General features: G+C 49.2%; 1 protein-coding gene across 4 annotated transcripts in view; it reads left to right on the forward strand.

Annotated features, from left to right (window-relative positions):
* Positions 1-3,151: 3,151 nt before the first annotated feature.
* Positions 3,152-13,855, forward strand: part of FHOD1 (formin homology 2 domain containing 1) — a 34,343-nt gene continuing 23,639 nt past the window's right edge. For all 4 annotated transcript variants that reach the window (XM_035118442.2, XM_035118444.2, XM_035118445.2 and 1 more), the window contains exons 1-3: positions 3,152-3,407; positions 12,309-12,415; positions 12,800-12,864. In XM_035118442.2, the coding sequence (XP_034974333.2) occupies positions 3,207-3,407; positions 12,309-12,415; positions 12,800-12,864 (373 nt within the window). In that variant the 5' untranslated portion in view covers positions 3,152-3,206. The remainder of the gene's footprint in view (positions 3,408-12,308; positions 12,416-12,799; positions 12,865-13,855) is intronic.

Below are 13,855 nucleotides of genomic sequence, written 5' to 3' on the forward strand. Positions count from 1 at the left end.
CAGGCCAATCTGCAAAACTGAATCAGTAGTTGAATCAGACCCAGGTTTGGTCCCCAATAGTCTCTCTAGTTAGGGATGGAGTCAGACTTCCCTGGAACCCTGGAGAGCCTTTACTGCCGTTAAGTGTAGACAATATGAACCAACGAACTCAGCATAAGCCCATTTCCTATGTTCCTAAAGTGCTAATGAAAATAAAATAAAAAACTGTCCAGTAGCACCTTAGAGACCAACTAAGTTTGTTCTGGATATAAGCTTTCGTGTGCATGCACGCTTCTTCAGATACACTGAAACAGAAGTCACCAGACCCTTATCAGATTCTTGTCTCATTACATATGCTACATATAAGGGTCTGGTGACTTCTGTTTCAGTGTATCTGAAGAAGTGTGCATGCACATGAAAGCTTATACCCAAAACAAACTTAGTTGGTCTCTTAGGTGCTACTGGACAATATTTTTTTATTTTTTTTATTTTGACTGCGTCAGACCAACACGGCTACCTACCTGAATCTAAAGTGCTAATAATAAAGTTGTGTTTTTGCATGACTCATCAATGCACCAGACTCACCAGCCTTCATCAAGCTGGTGCCCTCCAGATGTTTTTACAACTCCCACCAGCTCCAGCCAATACAGTAATGTAGTCCAAAACATCTGGAGGGCATCAGGTTGGGGAAGGCTGCCCTCAACCATTCAAAGGGATGTTTCCCTGCTGTCAATTCTCTGTGCCTCTGTGAGGGGGGGGGTTGCAGAAGTTTCAAGAGGGCACCTTTCTCAGGATTGCAGGCAAGCTCCAATCATGTGGAAGAGGGGCTATGCTGCTCTCTCAGGCAAGACTAGGCATCCATTTCCTGCCCTGCACACAACTAAAAGGTAAAGGTAAAGGGACCCCTGACCATTAGGTCCAGTCGTGACCGACTCTGGGGTTGCACGCTCATCTCGCATTATTGGCCGAGGGAGCCAGCGTATAGCTTCCAGGTCATGTGGCCAGCATGACAAAGCCGCTTCTGGCAAACCAGAGCAGCACATGGAAACGCCGTTTACCTTCCCACTATAGCGGTTCCTATTTATCTACTTGCATTTTGATGTGCTTTCAAACTGCTAGGTTGGCAGGAGCACACAACTAGAAGCATAGCAAAATATAAAAAATCCTTCCAGTAGCACCTTAGAGACCAACTAAGTTTGTCATAGGTATGAGCTTTCGTGTGTATGCACACTTCTTCAAATATTCTTCAGATACTTCTTCAGATATCTTCAGATGCACACGAAAGCTCATACCTATGACAAACTTAGTTGGTCTCTAAAGTGCTACTGGAAGGATTTTTAAATTATTATTTTTTACTATGTCAGACCAACATGGCTACCTAACTGTAACTAGAAGCATAACAGGCATCAATCGCAATGCAATACTCAAAATGATCCCCCTCCCTTAATCAATGTGTGGACTCTTGCTGTTGAGGGATGAGAGTTGTCCTTAATCCAAGAAGATGTACATCCCCAGCTAGGAAAAGATGCACAATCTCTGGGAGCCTAAGGATTGGGAGCAAAAAGTTCCCCAAAATGGTAGAGCATCACTGCAAGGGCTTGTTGGCATCTGGCAAGAGCCTCTGGCCACAGCAACCACTATTTTCTTCGACACCTCCCCCCCTCCCTACATTCAAAAACGATTCCAGAGATCTCCACAACAGACTGGAAATCATGGAAAGAGGCAGGATAATTGTGGTTCATTATGGCTCCCCCAGAGACCATGGAAATTCCACGTCACATAAACCCAAATACAGACTAGTGATTTGATCCCTCTGGGCTGCTGCTGCCATGGACAGCTTACTCAACTCTGACAACTCCAGGAATGATTCACAGAAACCAATAGCAGTTTCTGGCTATGGCAACGGAGGCTGCTCATCAGCCTACTTGTGGTATCTGACGGATTTTGTTCCATCTCTGGAAAGAAGGGTTGCTGCAGGAAAGCGCAATCCTAGCAATTATTGTTCGTAGGCATCAATCTGCTGAAAAGAAATAACCTAGTTGTTTCTGCCAGTGTTTCCAAAGAGGATGCATCCTGTTCAAAAATGAGTGTTGTTGCCATTTCTCTTCAGATTTTACCTCCTTTGTGAGGCGGAGTCTACTGACAGGTTTGTAAGCCCCTGAGCTAGGTGTGTGTGCACTGCTGCTGGGAAAGGGGGGTCATGGTGCACCTCGGGGGGAAATAGGGCGACTTGAGAAACACGGTGTCTAACAGTATAAGCCTAATCATGTCTATTCAGAAGAAAATCGTGCTGAATTCAACTGAGCTTACTCCCAGGATCACAATATAAATGTATACCCGTTTAATCACATTTCAATAAAAAGCAAGCAGGGGGCCAGCTTTTATCTTCACATACAAACTGAAAAAGTAAATTACTCTTGTGTCTCAAAGCAGATGGAAAGCATGTTGAAAGGAAAAATGTAAAGTTCTGAGCTAAACAAATCTATTCTGGAAGAAGGAAGAGTTCCTCTTCATTCCTATAAAACCTGCCTAAAATGAATGCTGGCCTGTCTTAGCCAAGGGCGCTCTGCCTCCTGGTGGCAGCGTCTGAGCCCGGAGGTGCGGAGAAGGTGGGGGGGGGGGCGAGACAGCCACCCTCCCCAAGGAAGAATGGAAGGACATGGCGCGGAGATGGCCACAGAGGGACTCGGAGTGAGGAGCAAGAAACGTTCTGGCCCGAGCATGCAGAACTCGGGAGCCAGGCTGGGTTGAAGGGGCGTCCGGTGCGAGGAAGCTGTAGACTTAGAAGCAAATCGAAAGGGAGCCTCACCAAGAAGCCCCAGCCCAGCGTTCCCTTCCGCTGCGGAAACTCCGCTGCCGGCGTCGCCGGGGCTGCCACTTCTGGTAGGAGCGCGCGCACGTGGAGCAGGCAGCGAGTGGCTCCGCCCACCACGCCAGCGGCGGCCAATCAGGCTTCGGCACGCCCACCCCTCCCTAGGCCCAAAGAGCTCGGGGCTCTGTGGGCGCAGGTAGACTTCCGGCTCTCAATGGTCAGCAGGAGCGGTCCGCAGAGGCCACTCCCGCTGTGTGTTGGTGTATTTTATGTGCCCAGTAGAGGCCGGCGGCGGCCGGCGGGCGGGGCTAGTAGCTCCTCCCCCTGCTGTGTCTCGACTCCGCCCCTCGCCCCTCCCGCCACTCGCAGACTCTCTCGCCGGGACTGAGGCGAGGCAAGTCTGGGTGCCGCGGCCATGGGCGAGCCTCCCGTTCCTTCCGCTTCGCCGCCTCCGGGCTCGGTGCTGTGCCGGCTGCAGTACCTGGAGGACGGGGACCCCTTCTCGTGCGCCGCCTTCCCGGAGCCGCGCCGCCCGCCCGCCCAACCCGTAGCCGAGGCTCTGCCGCTCGCTGCCCAGCTGCCCGCCTTCCACCGCCTTCTCGACGCCCCACTCCCGGTGAGAGAGAGACAGATGTGCGCGGCCTCTGAGCGCGTGCAGAGTGCCGGCAGGCGAAAGCCCAGCCGCCGCTTTTGTAAGGTGCAACGGGGCAGGAGGCGATAGAAGCCTCTGGCTGTGCTCCCCTCAGAAGTCCACGGGGCCAGCTGCTCCCTGGATGGGACTGCCTGGCGCCAGCGCCGCCCGCGGCTACTAGTCCCGGTGGCTCTTGGTACGGGGGGGGGGGAGGACAGCGTTGTCCGCAGCTGGGGAGATTGCTGCTTCCTGGAGCCCTACGATGGTCATGTGCTTGGTTCCTATCAGGGCAGGATGCTGGGGTGGGGGTAGGAGAGAGGGGTGATCCAGCCTCTGGGAAGCAGCATCTGAAGGTCTCCCTGGAGGAGAGAAGAGCCACCAAGGGAGACCTGGCTTTTTCTCCGTTTTTGCACTCTTGGCATGCTCAAGGAGGATTGGGGCTGGCATGGCTTCCCAAGGGGAGCCCCCTCCCCCCTAGTAAGAGACAAAAAAACCAGTGACAGCGTTAAAATGATGTACTGTATAAATTTTTGGCAGCCGCAGGCATGAAATAGATAAGCGCTCAAAACACATGGAATAAATGAATAATGTCCATTTTATATCTTGACATCATGGCTTAGAATGTATGCACTGGCAAGATATTGATGGACCTGTAGCATTTGCTGTGCCAGTATGACTCAAACCATATATTTAGGCCAGAGCAGATATTTTGATCACCATAGATTGGTGTTCAGTCATGCTGTTTGGTCAGCCTTGCAGAGGTATCCTAGAAACAGCTCTTGGCTGCCTCAGTGGTATACCGTAGTCCCTGTGTTGCATCTTGTAGCCTGGGCCAGCAGATTTGGAGGATGTGTGTTTGGGTTGCGTTTTATCTCCTGGCCTCTAAATAAGCTGAACTCCCTACAATTAGATATTGGTCTTGATTTGTTGTTTCATTTACTGCTTTATTTTTGGCATGAAGCAGCTGAATATCTCATGTCAATAGTCATGGGGTATTTTTTTTGTTGGCAACTAAAGGGGGTTGGGAACAAACAGGCAAAGCCGTTCCAACTAAGTGTGCTTGGGTTTCAAACATGTGCTCTAGAGCCAGGCTATGTGCACAAACAACAGCTCTTATAGTCTAGTTATTGCAGGAATTGAGACTTAACCCTCAATGCCTCTTTGCATTAACACAGACCCCCCCCCCCCGCTGCTGCGCTGCCCTAAAAAAGGCAAAGAGCATCAACTGGGGGTTCATCAATTGGGATTGCTGCTATGGTCTTGATGGAGGAATGTAACCCGATTCTCTCCTGCTATAGTTTTGGGGGAAATACCTACTGTGAAGATAATGATGATGCAAATGGAGGATTTCCTCCCAATGCAAAATACTTGCTTCAGAAGAGGTATCTTCAGGAGTGACTTATTTCCCCTTCCACTCTTCACCTACAAACTCATGAAGTGTTCTCCTTACTCCTGCTCTCCATCTTCCCACTCAGCTCTTGTCTTCCTCCTCCAGCTTCTAAACCTGGAACTGCTCTTGCAAAAACCTCTGTTTATCTCTCACTACAAAGGTCACTACTTGGTCCTCGTTTGGTGTGCCTTTACTACAGGGGGATCCCTCTCTCCTGCTTGACCCCCTTTATGCGAATGGAGCGTCACAGCTCCCATCATCCTTGATCGTTGGCTGCTGGGAGTTGAAGTGCTGCAGCAGTATCTGGAGGGCCACAGGTCACAAGCACGCCTGCCTTATGCCCACCAGTCAGTCTCTGATAGAAATAGAAATACTTTATTGTCACTGTACTACTTGTTTACAGTGAGATTAAAGGAGCCCCCCACCCCACCCCCAGTCTCTCAGTCCTTGTTACACTCTGTGTGCTGGTACGACCACCAATCCCGACCACCAACCCAAACTTCAGCTGCAATGTTGCTGTCTTCCATTCAGCAGCCTCACGGCCCATGGGTAGAAACTGTTCTTTAACCTGTTGTTGCGGCTTACCGGTATCATGCTTCTATATCTCCTGCCCGAGATTCTGTTTTCATCTGGTTTTTTGCCTGTCTAAGTGTTCTTTCAGTGTTTTCCTAGGTGGAGTATCTTCCTTTGTTTTCTTTCTCTTTGTTGAGGGGCCTGCCTCAGGGATCTCTTGTTGTTTTCTGCTCTTCTCTCCACACACTGAGTGACCACTTTCCCAGGGCCACCTGTACACAGACAGAGGTTAAAGCTTAGCTCTCTCCCCCTTTCACTCCCATTTCTGCATCACCCAACTGATATTTCTGTTCAGATGCTTCGTTGTCTCAAGCGCCACTGCCTCCCAGACTGAACTTCTCAGACTGAACTTCTCATATTTCCTCTTTAGCTCTCCTTTTTTATTGTATTTGTTGATGATGTTACCATGTATTAGGCAATACATATGCCTGCAGAGTCTCTGGTGCTCTCCCTGCTGAAATTGGGCTTGTAAGGAAGCTTCCTATTGTAGGCAATGGAACAGGTGGGCAGTGTGTGCTTGGTGCCAATGGCAGAGTCCGTGGTTTGCGAATGGGGGCCTGGAAAGCTTGGTTGATTTCCCCCCCCCCACCCATGTACACTGTTGAACAGGCCTGGGTTTGAATGCCCTCTCTGTTCCCTGTATTCAGTCTGTAGCTGAGCCATCTAGTTTCCTTCCTTCCAACTTTACAGAAATCCTCCCTCTCTGTTTCCTTGAGAAGGGTAGTGAGAAGGGTGATTGGTGTGGGCTGCAGAGTGTTGGGTAGACATGAGAGGTGTGGGCTGAGAAACTGAGAAGGATGCTGGGTATATCTCAAAAGATCAGTTTGCTACATGGTACATGGGTGAGTAGTGGGAAGTGCAAGAGCTCATTGAAAGACCTGGTGGAACATGCCTGAATTAAAGGTAACAGCCTCAGGCTAAGCGGTTGCTCTCCACCCACCCACCCACTTTTAGAGTGTGAAAATCACTTTAACTAGTGAGTAGCATTAGTCATATCCTCACATAATTCACCTTTTTGTTTAGCTGTTACAAGGGAAATCAGTTCCTGAATTTCTTGTTCCAGACTGACCTTTGGAGTACAAAACATGCTTTCTGAAGATGACCCACACTCTGACTCCTGGAATGAGTCTTGTCTGTCCGCATTTAATCCTAAAAGCATTTGCAGAACCTGTCACATGTGCCCTAGTAGGGGCGTAGCCCTACTGGAGATGTTGGGCTGATGCAAAGGGGCCTCATTCTGAGGGCATTCCTGATGAAGCAGCAAAGGTGCTGCCCCTTGAGGGTAGACTGAGTGCTGGTTTTAGTAGCAGCAAAGCAGTGGTGTTGCTGGAAACTTCTCTCCTGTACGCTGAGGAGATGGGATAATCATGCACAGCAAAGACCAGCTTCTGTGTCCAAAATTAGTCCGGTGACAGTCAGATTTTCCTCTGGAGTTTGTTTCAGCTATTTCATCTGGGAATATTAAAAATAAACGTTCTCCCAAGTATACTCAGGGCCATCAAGAACTTCTTGTCCTCTGTCTTGGGAGGGCTATTCCTGACTCCCAACTTTGTGTGCTGCTTTTGACAAGAGGGCTAGTTTCTTGGCCATCTTGTTTGCTGTTGTCTCCCCACTACCATTGCCTGCCACAGGTAATGATGAGCCAACCTTCCCCAACCTCTTGCTCTCCAGATGTTTGGGGCTGATGGGAGTTATAGTAGAAACATCTGGTGGGCACCAGCTTGCGGGAGGCTGCTATAAGATTTGTGCTACATCAGCAAACGAGCAGCTAAATTCACCCCACTCCACCCCCAGGAACTCTATTTTGGAAGATTCTGAAAGTTGCCATGTTGACAGTAGCCTTGATCTCCTGCCTGTCTTGCATATCCCAGGTGAGGCTCAGAACTCTGAGGGGCTGGAAAGCAGAGCAGCCAAAGGAGAAATCCATACGGGTTGCAGGAGCAGAAAAACCGGAGTTCTAGAGCTGAGCAAGTGGCACTTCTGAGCAGTACTACACTGGACTGTCCTTCACTGAAGCTTTTAAAGCAGAGGTTGGATGCCCATCTGTCATTAATGCTTTAGTTGAGATTCCTTGGTTGGACTAGATAACCCTTAGGGTCTCTTCCAACTCTGATTCTATGACTAGGCTCTGTGACCAGTGCTGGTTGCTGAGCATCCCCTCCTAACCACAGCCTCTGACTTTCAAGACTTTGGTGAAGCCCATGGCTGCCACACTTCAAAAAGAAGTGCAGGCTGGCCCTTTCGGGAAACAGAGCAAGTTTCAGCACACAACACACAGTGACAGAGTCCTGTGTTTTGATGAGAAGCAGGGCTTAGCCTGTTTCCAGGCCAGAGGGAGAGTTGCTGTCGTGGGTGCCTGTTGGTCATCATGTTCCTTGTTTTCTGAGCACAATTGGCATGAAGGGTTGGCTCTGCTTGTGACACCCCTCATTAATCATCAGGGGCTGTTCTCTTTTGGGCACAAGTGCAAAGTAAATAGTGTGGTCCTGGTACATTTGTCTCCTTCCTTGCTGCAGAATTTGAGCCTAAACAATCTGGTCGCATGGTGCAGAGTGGAAGGTGCAGGGGGAAGGAATGGGATAAGAAAGGTGGGAATCTAGACTGACTTCTCTGATGCGAGGCTCGGTTTTGGGGGACAGTAGCCATGAGAGGATATGTTACGAGTTCTGGAAGCTCTGCCAGCCTGGACAGGTCTAGCTTGTGAGCCTTCATTAGATGGTAGCCACATTGCTGGTAAACATGAGAGCTAGGAACTTTCTACTTCTGGTCTCCGTCTCCTCCTGAGATGCCAAATTCTCCACTAGACACCTTCTAATTCCGAAGTGGGAAGTTCTCAGTAGCCAGGATCCCCATCAGGGATTAATTTCTCTCTTGCCTCCTGTAGCCTATGGAGGAATGGATCTTGCAGCAGCTTTTAAATGGTGACTGTAAGAAGTTGTCTGATCCTGAAGCAGACCATTGGGGGTCCATCTGTCTCAGTATTGTACACACCAGTGGTTCCAGTTAGTTAAGTACTGCAGCCCCTCTGTTTTTCAGAAGCCAAGCTATGAACCCCCTACTTTTGAAAATTTTGATATATCTATAGAAGTTTTTGTTATGTGAATGGACTCCCTGAAGTCCAAAGACCACCAATTGGGAACTACTGGTCTACCCAGTGTTAGAAATTAGCCAGGCACATTTTGCAATTGGCATGGCTCCAATTGCAACCATATGGAGATCTCTGGATGCCAGGTTGGCGACTGAGGAAAGCAAAATGTCAGTGGAGGACGAACTGCAATATTTTCCTTGACGCTTGAATTGGTTTTATTTGATGTTTTGTTGTTGTTGTTTTGTTGTTGTTTAGTCGTGTCCGACTCTTCGTGACCCCATGGACCATAGCACACCAGGCACTCCTGTCTTCCACTGCCTCCCGCAGTTTGGTCGAACTCATGTTCGTAGCTTCAAGAACACTGTCCAGCTATCTCGTCCTTTGTCGTCCCCTTCTCCTAATGCCCTCAATCTTTCCCAACATCAGGATCTTTTCCAGGGAGTATTCTCTTCTCATGAGGTGGCCAAAGTATTGGAGCCTCAGCTTCACAATCTGTCCTTCCAGTGAGCACTCAGGGCTGATTTCCTTCAGAATGGATAGGTTTGATCTTCTTGCAGTCCATGGGACTCTCAAGAGTCTCCTCCAGCACCATATTTCAAAAGCATCAATTATGGTTTTAATGTGATGTAAATCACTCTGAGATTTTTTTTCTTTAATGTATAAAGTGGTATAGAAATGAAATTAATAATAATAATAATACCTCACCGCAAAAAAGCCCCTAGACATACCATTGTGGTGACAGCAACCTAAGTTTCAGGTGCCATTTGGCGGTTAGATTATATACAGTATCTGAGTCTCTAGCACTGGACTCTACACTAACTGTCAGCAGTTCTTACGCATTCAGGCAGGGAATCTTTCCCGCTCTCCTTGGAGATGCAACTCAGGATCTTTTGCATGCAAAGCAGATGCCCTACCACTGAGCTTAAAGATGAAAGCTTCTCATGCTAGCTCATGGCCTGGCAACTTCCTGGGCAAAAGAGGTGGTCCTTCTGCTTTAGGAGAGGCTGGCAGCACACTCCATGTGCTCATTTTAAAAATAGATTTATATCCTGTCTTTGAGAAAATTGATCATGAGATACAAGTTAAACATATAACAATAAATAGAAAGTTCCAGCAAAAGACAGAAAATCAGTACCATATAGTCATAGATAAAGCTCGTAGAGACAACCATTAATAAAACAAGTCGGTGATCCCACGTCCACTAAAACACAGCCAAGCTCAACAGTTGAAAAGTCCTGTCCTTCAAGAAAGATCCTGAAAGAATAATGAAGTTTTAAGATCTCATTAGAAAGCCCGCAATGTTTGATGGAGCCCAGTTGGCCATGAATCTCATTGGAGAGTGGCCACTGCCACATCCCTGCCAATTCCACCTTTCCTTGGGGTGGGCAAAGAAGGGCCTCTGTTGCTGGGTGGTCATCCGCATATTGATGCCACTTCAGCCCAAGCCTCTGGGTGACCTCCCCCCCAATCAGTTTCATGTACGTAGTGGCACTGATCTGTAAGTGAAGAGGTCATGTTTGGACACAGGCCAGCCAGTTGCCTTTTTGAATGGCCCTGCAACATGCCTTTCTACCTTTCCAGACCCATTATCCTCCACTGAAGCTGTCCAGAATGTGGACAGGCAGGGCTGGAATGGCCTGAATCAGCCTTGGAACTGAGAATGCTGTGCCCTATTTGGGGTTGAGCAGGATTCCTGCCAAAGCTCATCACAGGAGGGAGGGGCAGCAGCAGCAGAGACCTTAAAGGCCTGGGACTTGGCCAGCCTTTCTTCTTCACAAGGCTTGTTAACTCTACATTGCCTGGCCTTGGAGAGCACCCAAAGAGTGGCTGGTGAGGAGGGGATTTGCATCACAGCCCTCTTCCCAAGAGGAGCTGTTTCCTGCATCAGGACCTGCTGTGCCTTCCACTGGGAGAGGAGCAGCTCCCTGCCTGTCCTGGCTGAGCAGCAGGTGAGAGGGGCAGCCTAATGCCTCTCTGGATTCTACAGCTCTCCTTGCATGAATGTGTCGATCGACTAGTTTGCCAGCCCTTCCTTCAGAGTGTTGGTTGTGGGGCTTCCTACCCCTGTTCTGATCAATCCAAAGCCTACTATTTGGAAACAGAGCTTTAAATCTAGCTTATTTTTGTTTTGTTTTTTGCTTAAAGACAGTATTCCCCTCAGATCAGGCATTTCCCTTGTGATGGCTTTTGGGAATAGCTGGGAGCTTCCCGTTGTGGTGATGAGGTCTGACTCAGCATGGGGTGAGTCAGCTGCAAGTCTTGCAAAGGGAGGGAGAGAGGGGTGTGACGGCAGATCTCAATCTTCCCTGTCTCTGAGATGAAGTTGGTTGTATCTCTCCGGCTTTCTTGTTGGCATCTGTCTGTCTCTGGAGACAGTGGAGGAGTCTGCCTTTGGGGATGAAGGCAAAGTGTTGGGAGGAGAGAAGAAACCCCACAGCCCTTGGCTTTTGGTGCAGCCTGCCTGTCTCTGCAGTATGGGGCTAGCAACATTTCCCCCTTCCCAAGCCTGACACCTCACTTCCCTTTTTTCCAGCATATTTGGCATACTTGGGTCACCTGGGGAAGCTATTTCTCCCAAGAACCATCCTCACAATCTTGCTTTGCTCTGCTCTTCGGGCTGACCTCTGTGTCTTTCCTGCAAGCTTCCTCTGCTCCTTCTAAAGCAGAAATAGCCCCTGCCATGCCACTTTTCTTTCCCATCCCACTTTCTGAACACCTGGGCTGCCTATTCAGTTGGTGCAGGCAGGGGGCCAAACCACCTTGGCATCTCCTCTAACCTCATCACATTGACCACAAAGAGTTTCTGGAAATGAGAGCTCCTAGTAGTGTACAGGCATGCTGACCTGTAGATTGACACAAAGCTACCACTGGAAATGGAATCTTTTATGCAGTTTCAACATATGCTACTCAGTTCCTCAAGCCAGAGGATTCTCTGCGAGACTTACAACACAATTAAAATCCACTTAAGCAGTAAAATCACTAAACAGAAAGTGGAATAGAGACACCCAACTCCTTCCTGCAGTCACTCTTTGGGCAGTTCCCTCTTTTGGCGGTCATTTTCAGGCAGTTGCCTCCATCTTCTGCCAGGGTTTTTATCCACTGAGTGGTCTTTGCATCCCAAGAATTCTGAGCTGCAGCTCACCCTTACTGAGTTCTTTGCTCACCCCAAGGCTCCTGTTGCTCGTCCACCGAGGAAAGCCAGCTGCTGGAGGCTGTAGCACTGAGCCGAAGGGCAGAGCCTCTATCTACTTTGGGGTCCTCCTTCCTGGGGCCTACACCACTGACGTAGAGCCTAAGGCTTTATTTCATCATGGCTTTGGTTCTTCATGCTTTAGAACAGGAGTGGCCCATGGTCGGCATCCAGCCCACCACCGTAGCTGTACCTGTGGTGATTCACCCACATTCAGAGCAGAGGGAAGGGTGGAAGAGGAAGCTGCGGGTGGGTTTCTAATCAGCTTAACCTTGCATACCACCTTTTCTGGTAGAAAGTATTCGTACTTGAGGGAGCCAGGGAGGGTTCTGCACTATCCACCTCCAAATCATGGGAAGTTGGCTATCACTTCCTTGTATCTTTTGAGTCGCCAGGGGAGAGTCTGAATTAGCCCTTCTGTTAAACTTGAAGGGCTTGGGGAAGGAGCACAGGGTGCCTGTCAGGATGGCCCTGCTCCCTGTGCTAGTAAGCCTGCTTGGCTCACCTGCCCACTGCTCACCTGGCATTGGCTACTCAGGACTGTTTCCTCACTTTCGCTGTGCATTCTTTGCTGCCCTGTTGATTCCCTAAGTGAGCAGGCAGGCAGGCTCCCTACCTAATATTGGATGTGCTTGTGTTTTGCAGCTCGAGGACTGCACTTTGCAAGTCTTGCCTTCTGGGCACTACCTGGACTTGGAGCTTTCCCTGCTGGAGCAGAAAGATGAGCTGGAAGGGTTCTATGAAGAAATCAGGTGAAAATCTCTCTCTGCTGCAGGGTATATTTTCTCTTTCCCAACCTGTATCGGGCAGCACTTTCCATAGGTTTCTGGCTTCACAGGTTGCCATTTAACCCTAACAACCTGATGCAACCTTGTCAAGCAGATCCAGAAATATGGTTGTTAGTAGATGTCCACACTTGTGAAGTTGGCATGGTTAGGTGGTCAGTGCCCCAAGTTCCTCTTGCCTCCCCGCTGAGCCAGTGGCATCTTCTCTCTTCAGCTGTTTGGTGAGCAAATGTTTTGAAGAGGAGGGGGAGGAGGTTCCCAGTGGCTGGCTGGCGAGTGTTCTTGGGAAGCAGGCTGGGGCTCAGGGAGCCTGTGCTGATCTAGGTCCTGTTTCCTTTCATGTCGTTGCAGCAAAGGGAGGCGGCCCATCCTGCTTCTCCGCACACAGCTCTCTGTCCGAGTCCAGGCCATCCTGGGTGAGTCTCAACTCTGTTATTGCTTAGAGCTCTTTCAGCTCTTGCTGGCCACGGATTCTGAAAGCACTTGTTGGGATTTGCCTTCCAAGGCACAACCACGGGAGGGCTAACACAGGGTCAGCTGCTGCTGCTGCTGCTGCTGCTGCTGCTGCTGCTGCTGCCTAGCTCTGAACTTGGCTTCTTCTAGTGCTATGCGGGGGAGAAAATACCTTGATGTGGGTTGTCTGGAATTTTTTCCTGTGCAACTTGGGGTACCTTGCCCTGGAAAACTTTCTGCTACCCTCAAGAGTGATCCAATCCAGTAGGTTTACTTTTATTTTTACTTAGTAAGCAAAGCTAAAAGTGCTGGAACCGCCAAGTTTGCCTAATTATTTCTACTCCCTCTAGGGTACAAAAGATTGACAAGTCAAGCTTATTATATTTTCCCCTTTTAATTTGAGTGTGTAACAACCAAGAAACTCTTCCAAACTGAGGTTTTACCCAGATTACCAGTGCCAGTTTGCAAGCCTGAAATATGGCTCTTGGGACACCTTGCTTTGCAGCACAGTTAGGGAGCCTGTGGCCTTTCATCTCCCATGGGTCAGGGTGATGGCATTTGTTGTTCAACAATGTCCAGAGGGCCAAAGATTCCCCATTCCTACTTAGCAGCCTTAAGATACCTGTGTCCAACTGAAGGAATCAACTGTTCACAACTCATATGGAGGGGGGAGAGAAGCTTTGCTTCTCAGCTGAACCAGCTGCCTCTTCCCTCTCCCTCCTGCCTGCAATTGTTCTGCATGCTACTCTGCTGTTGCTTCAGTCCTGGCTGCTGTTTCCTTATGATTCAGCACATGCACTCCCGGGCTTCCCTTGGTTTGCTTCCAGTCTTGTCAGTGCTGATAAATGTTGCAAGTATTTCCGGAGCCTGTGCGGGCGGCTGCAGAGCCTCTCCCTCTACACTCAAAATAGACTCCATGTACTGGACAGCAGGACTGCCCCAAGGGCATGTGGG

Source organism: Zootoca vivipara, chromosome 6 (assembly GCF_963506605.1).
Source record: "Zootoca vivipara chromosome 6, rZooViv1.1, whole genome shotgun sequence".
NCBI classification, from domain to species: domain Eukaryota; kingdom Metazoa; phylum Chordata; class Lepidosauria; order Squamata; family Lacertidae; genus Zootoca; species Zootoca vivipara.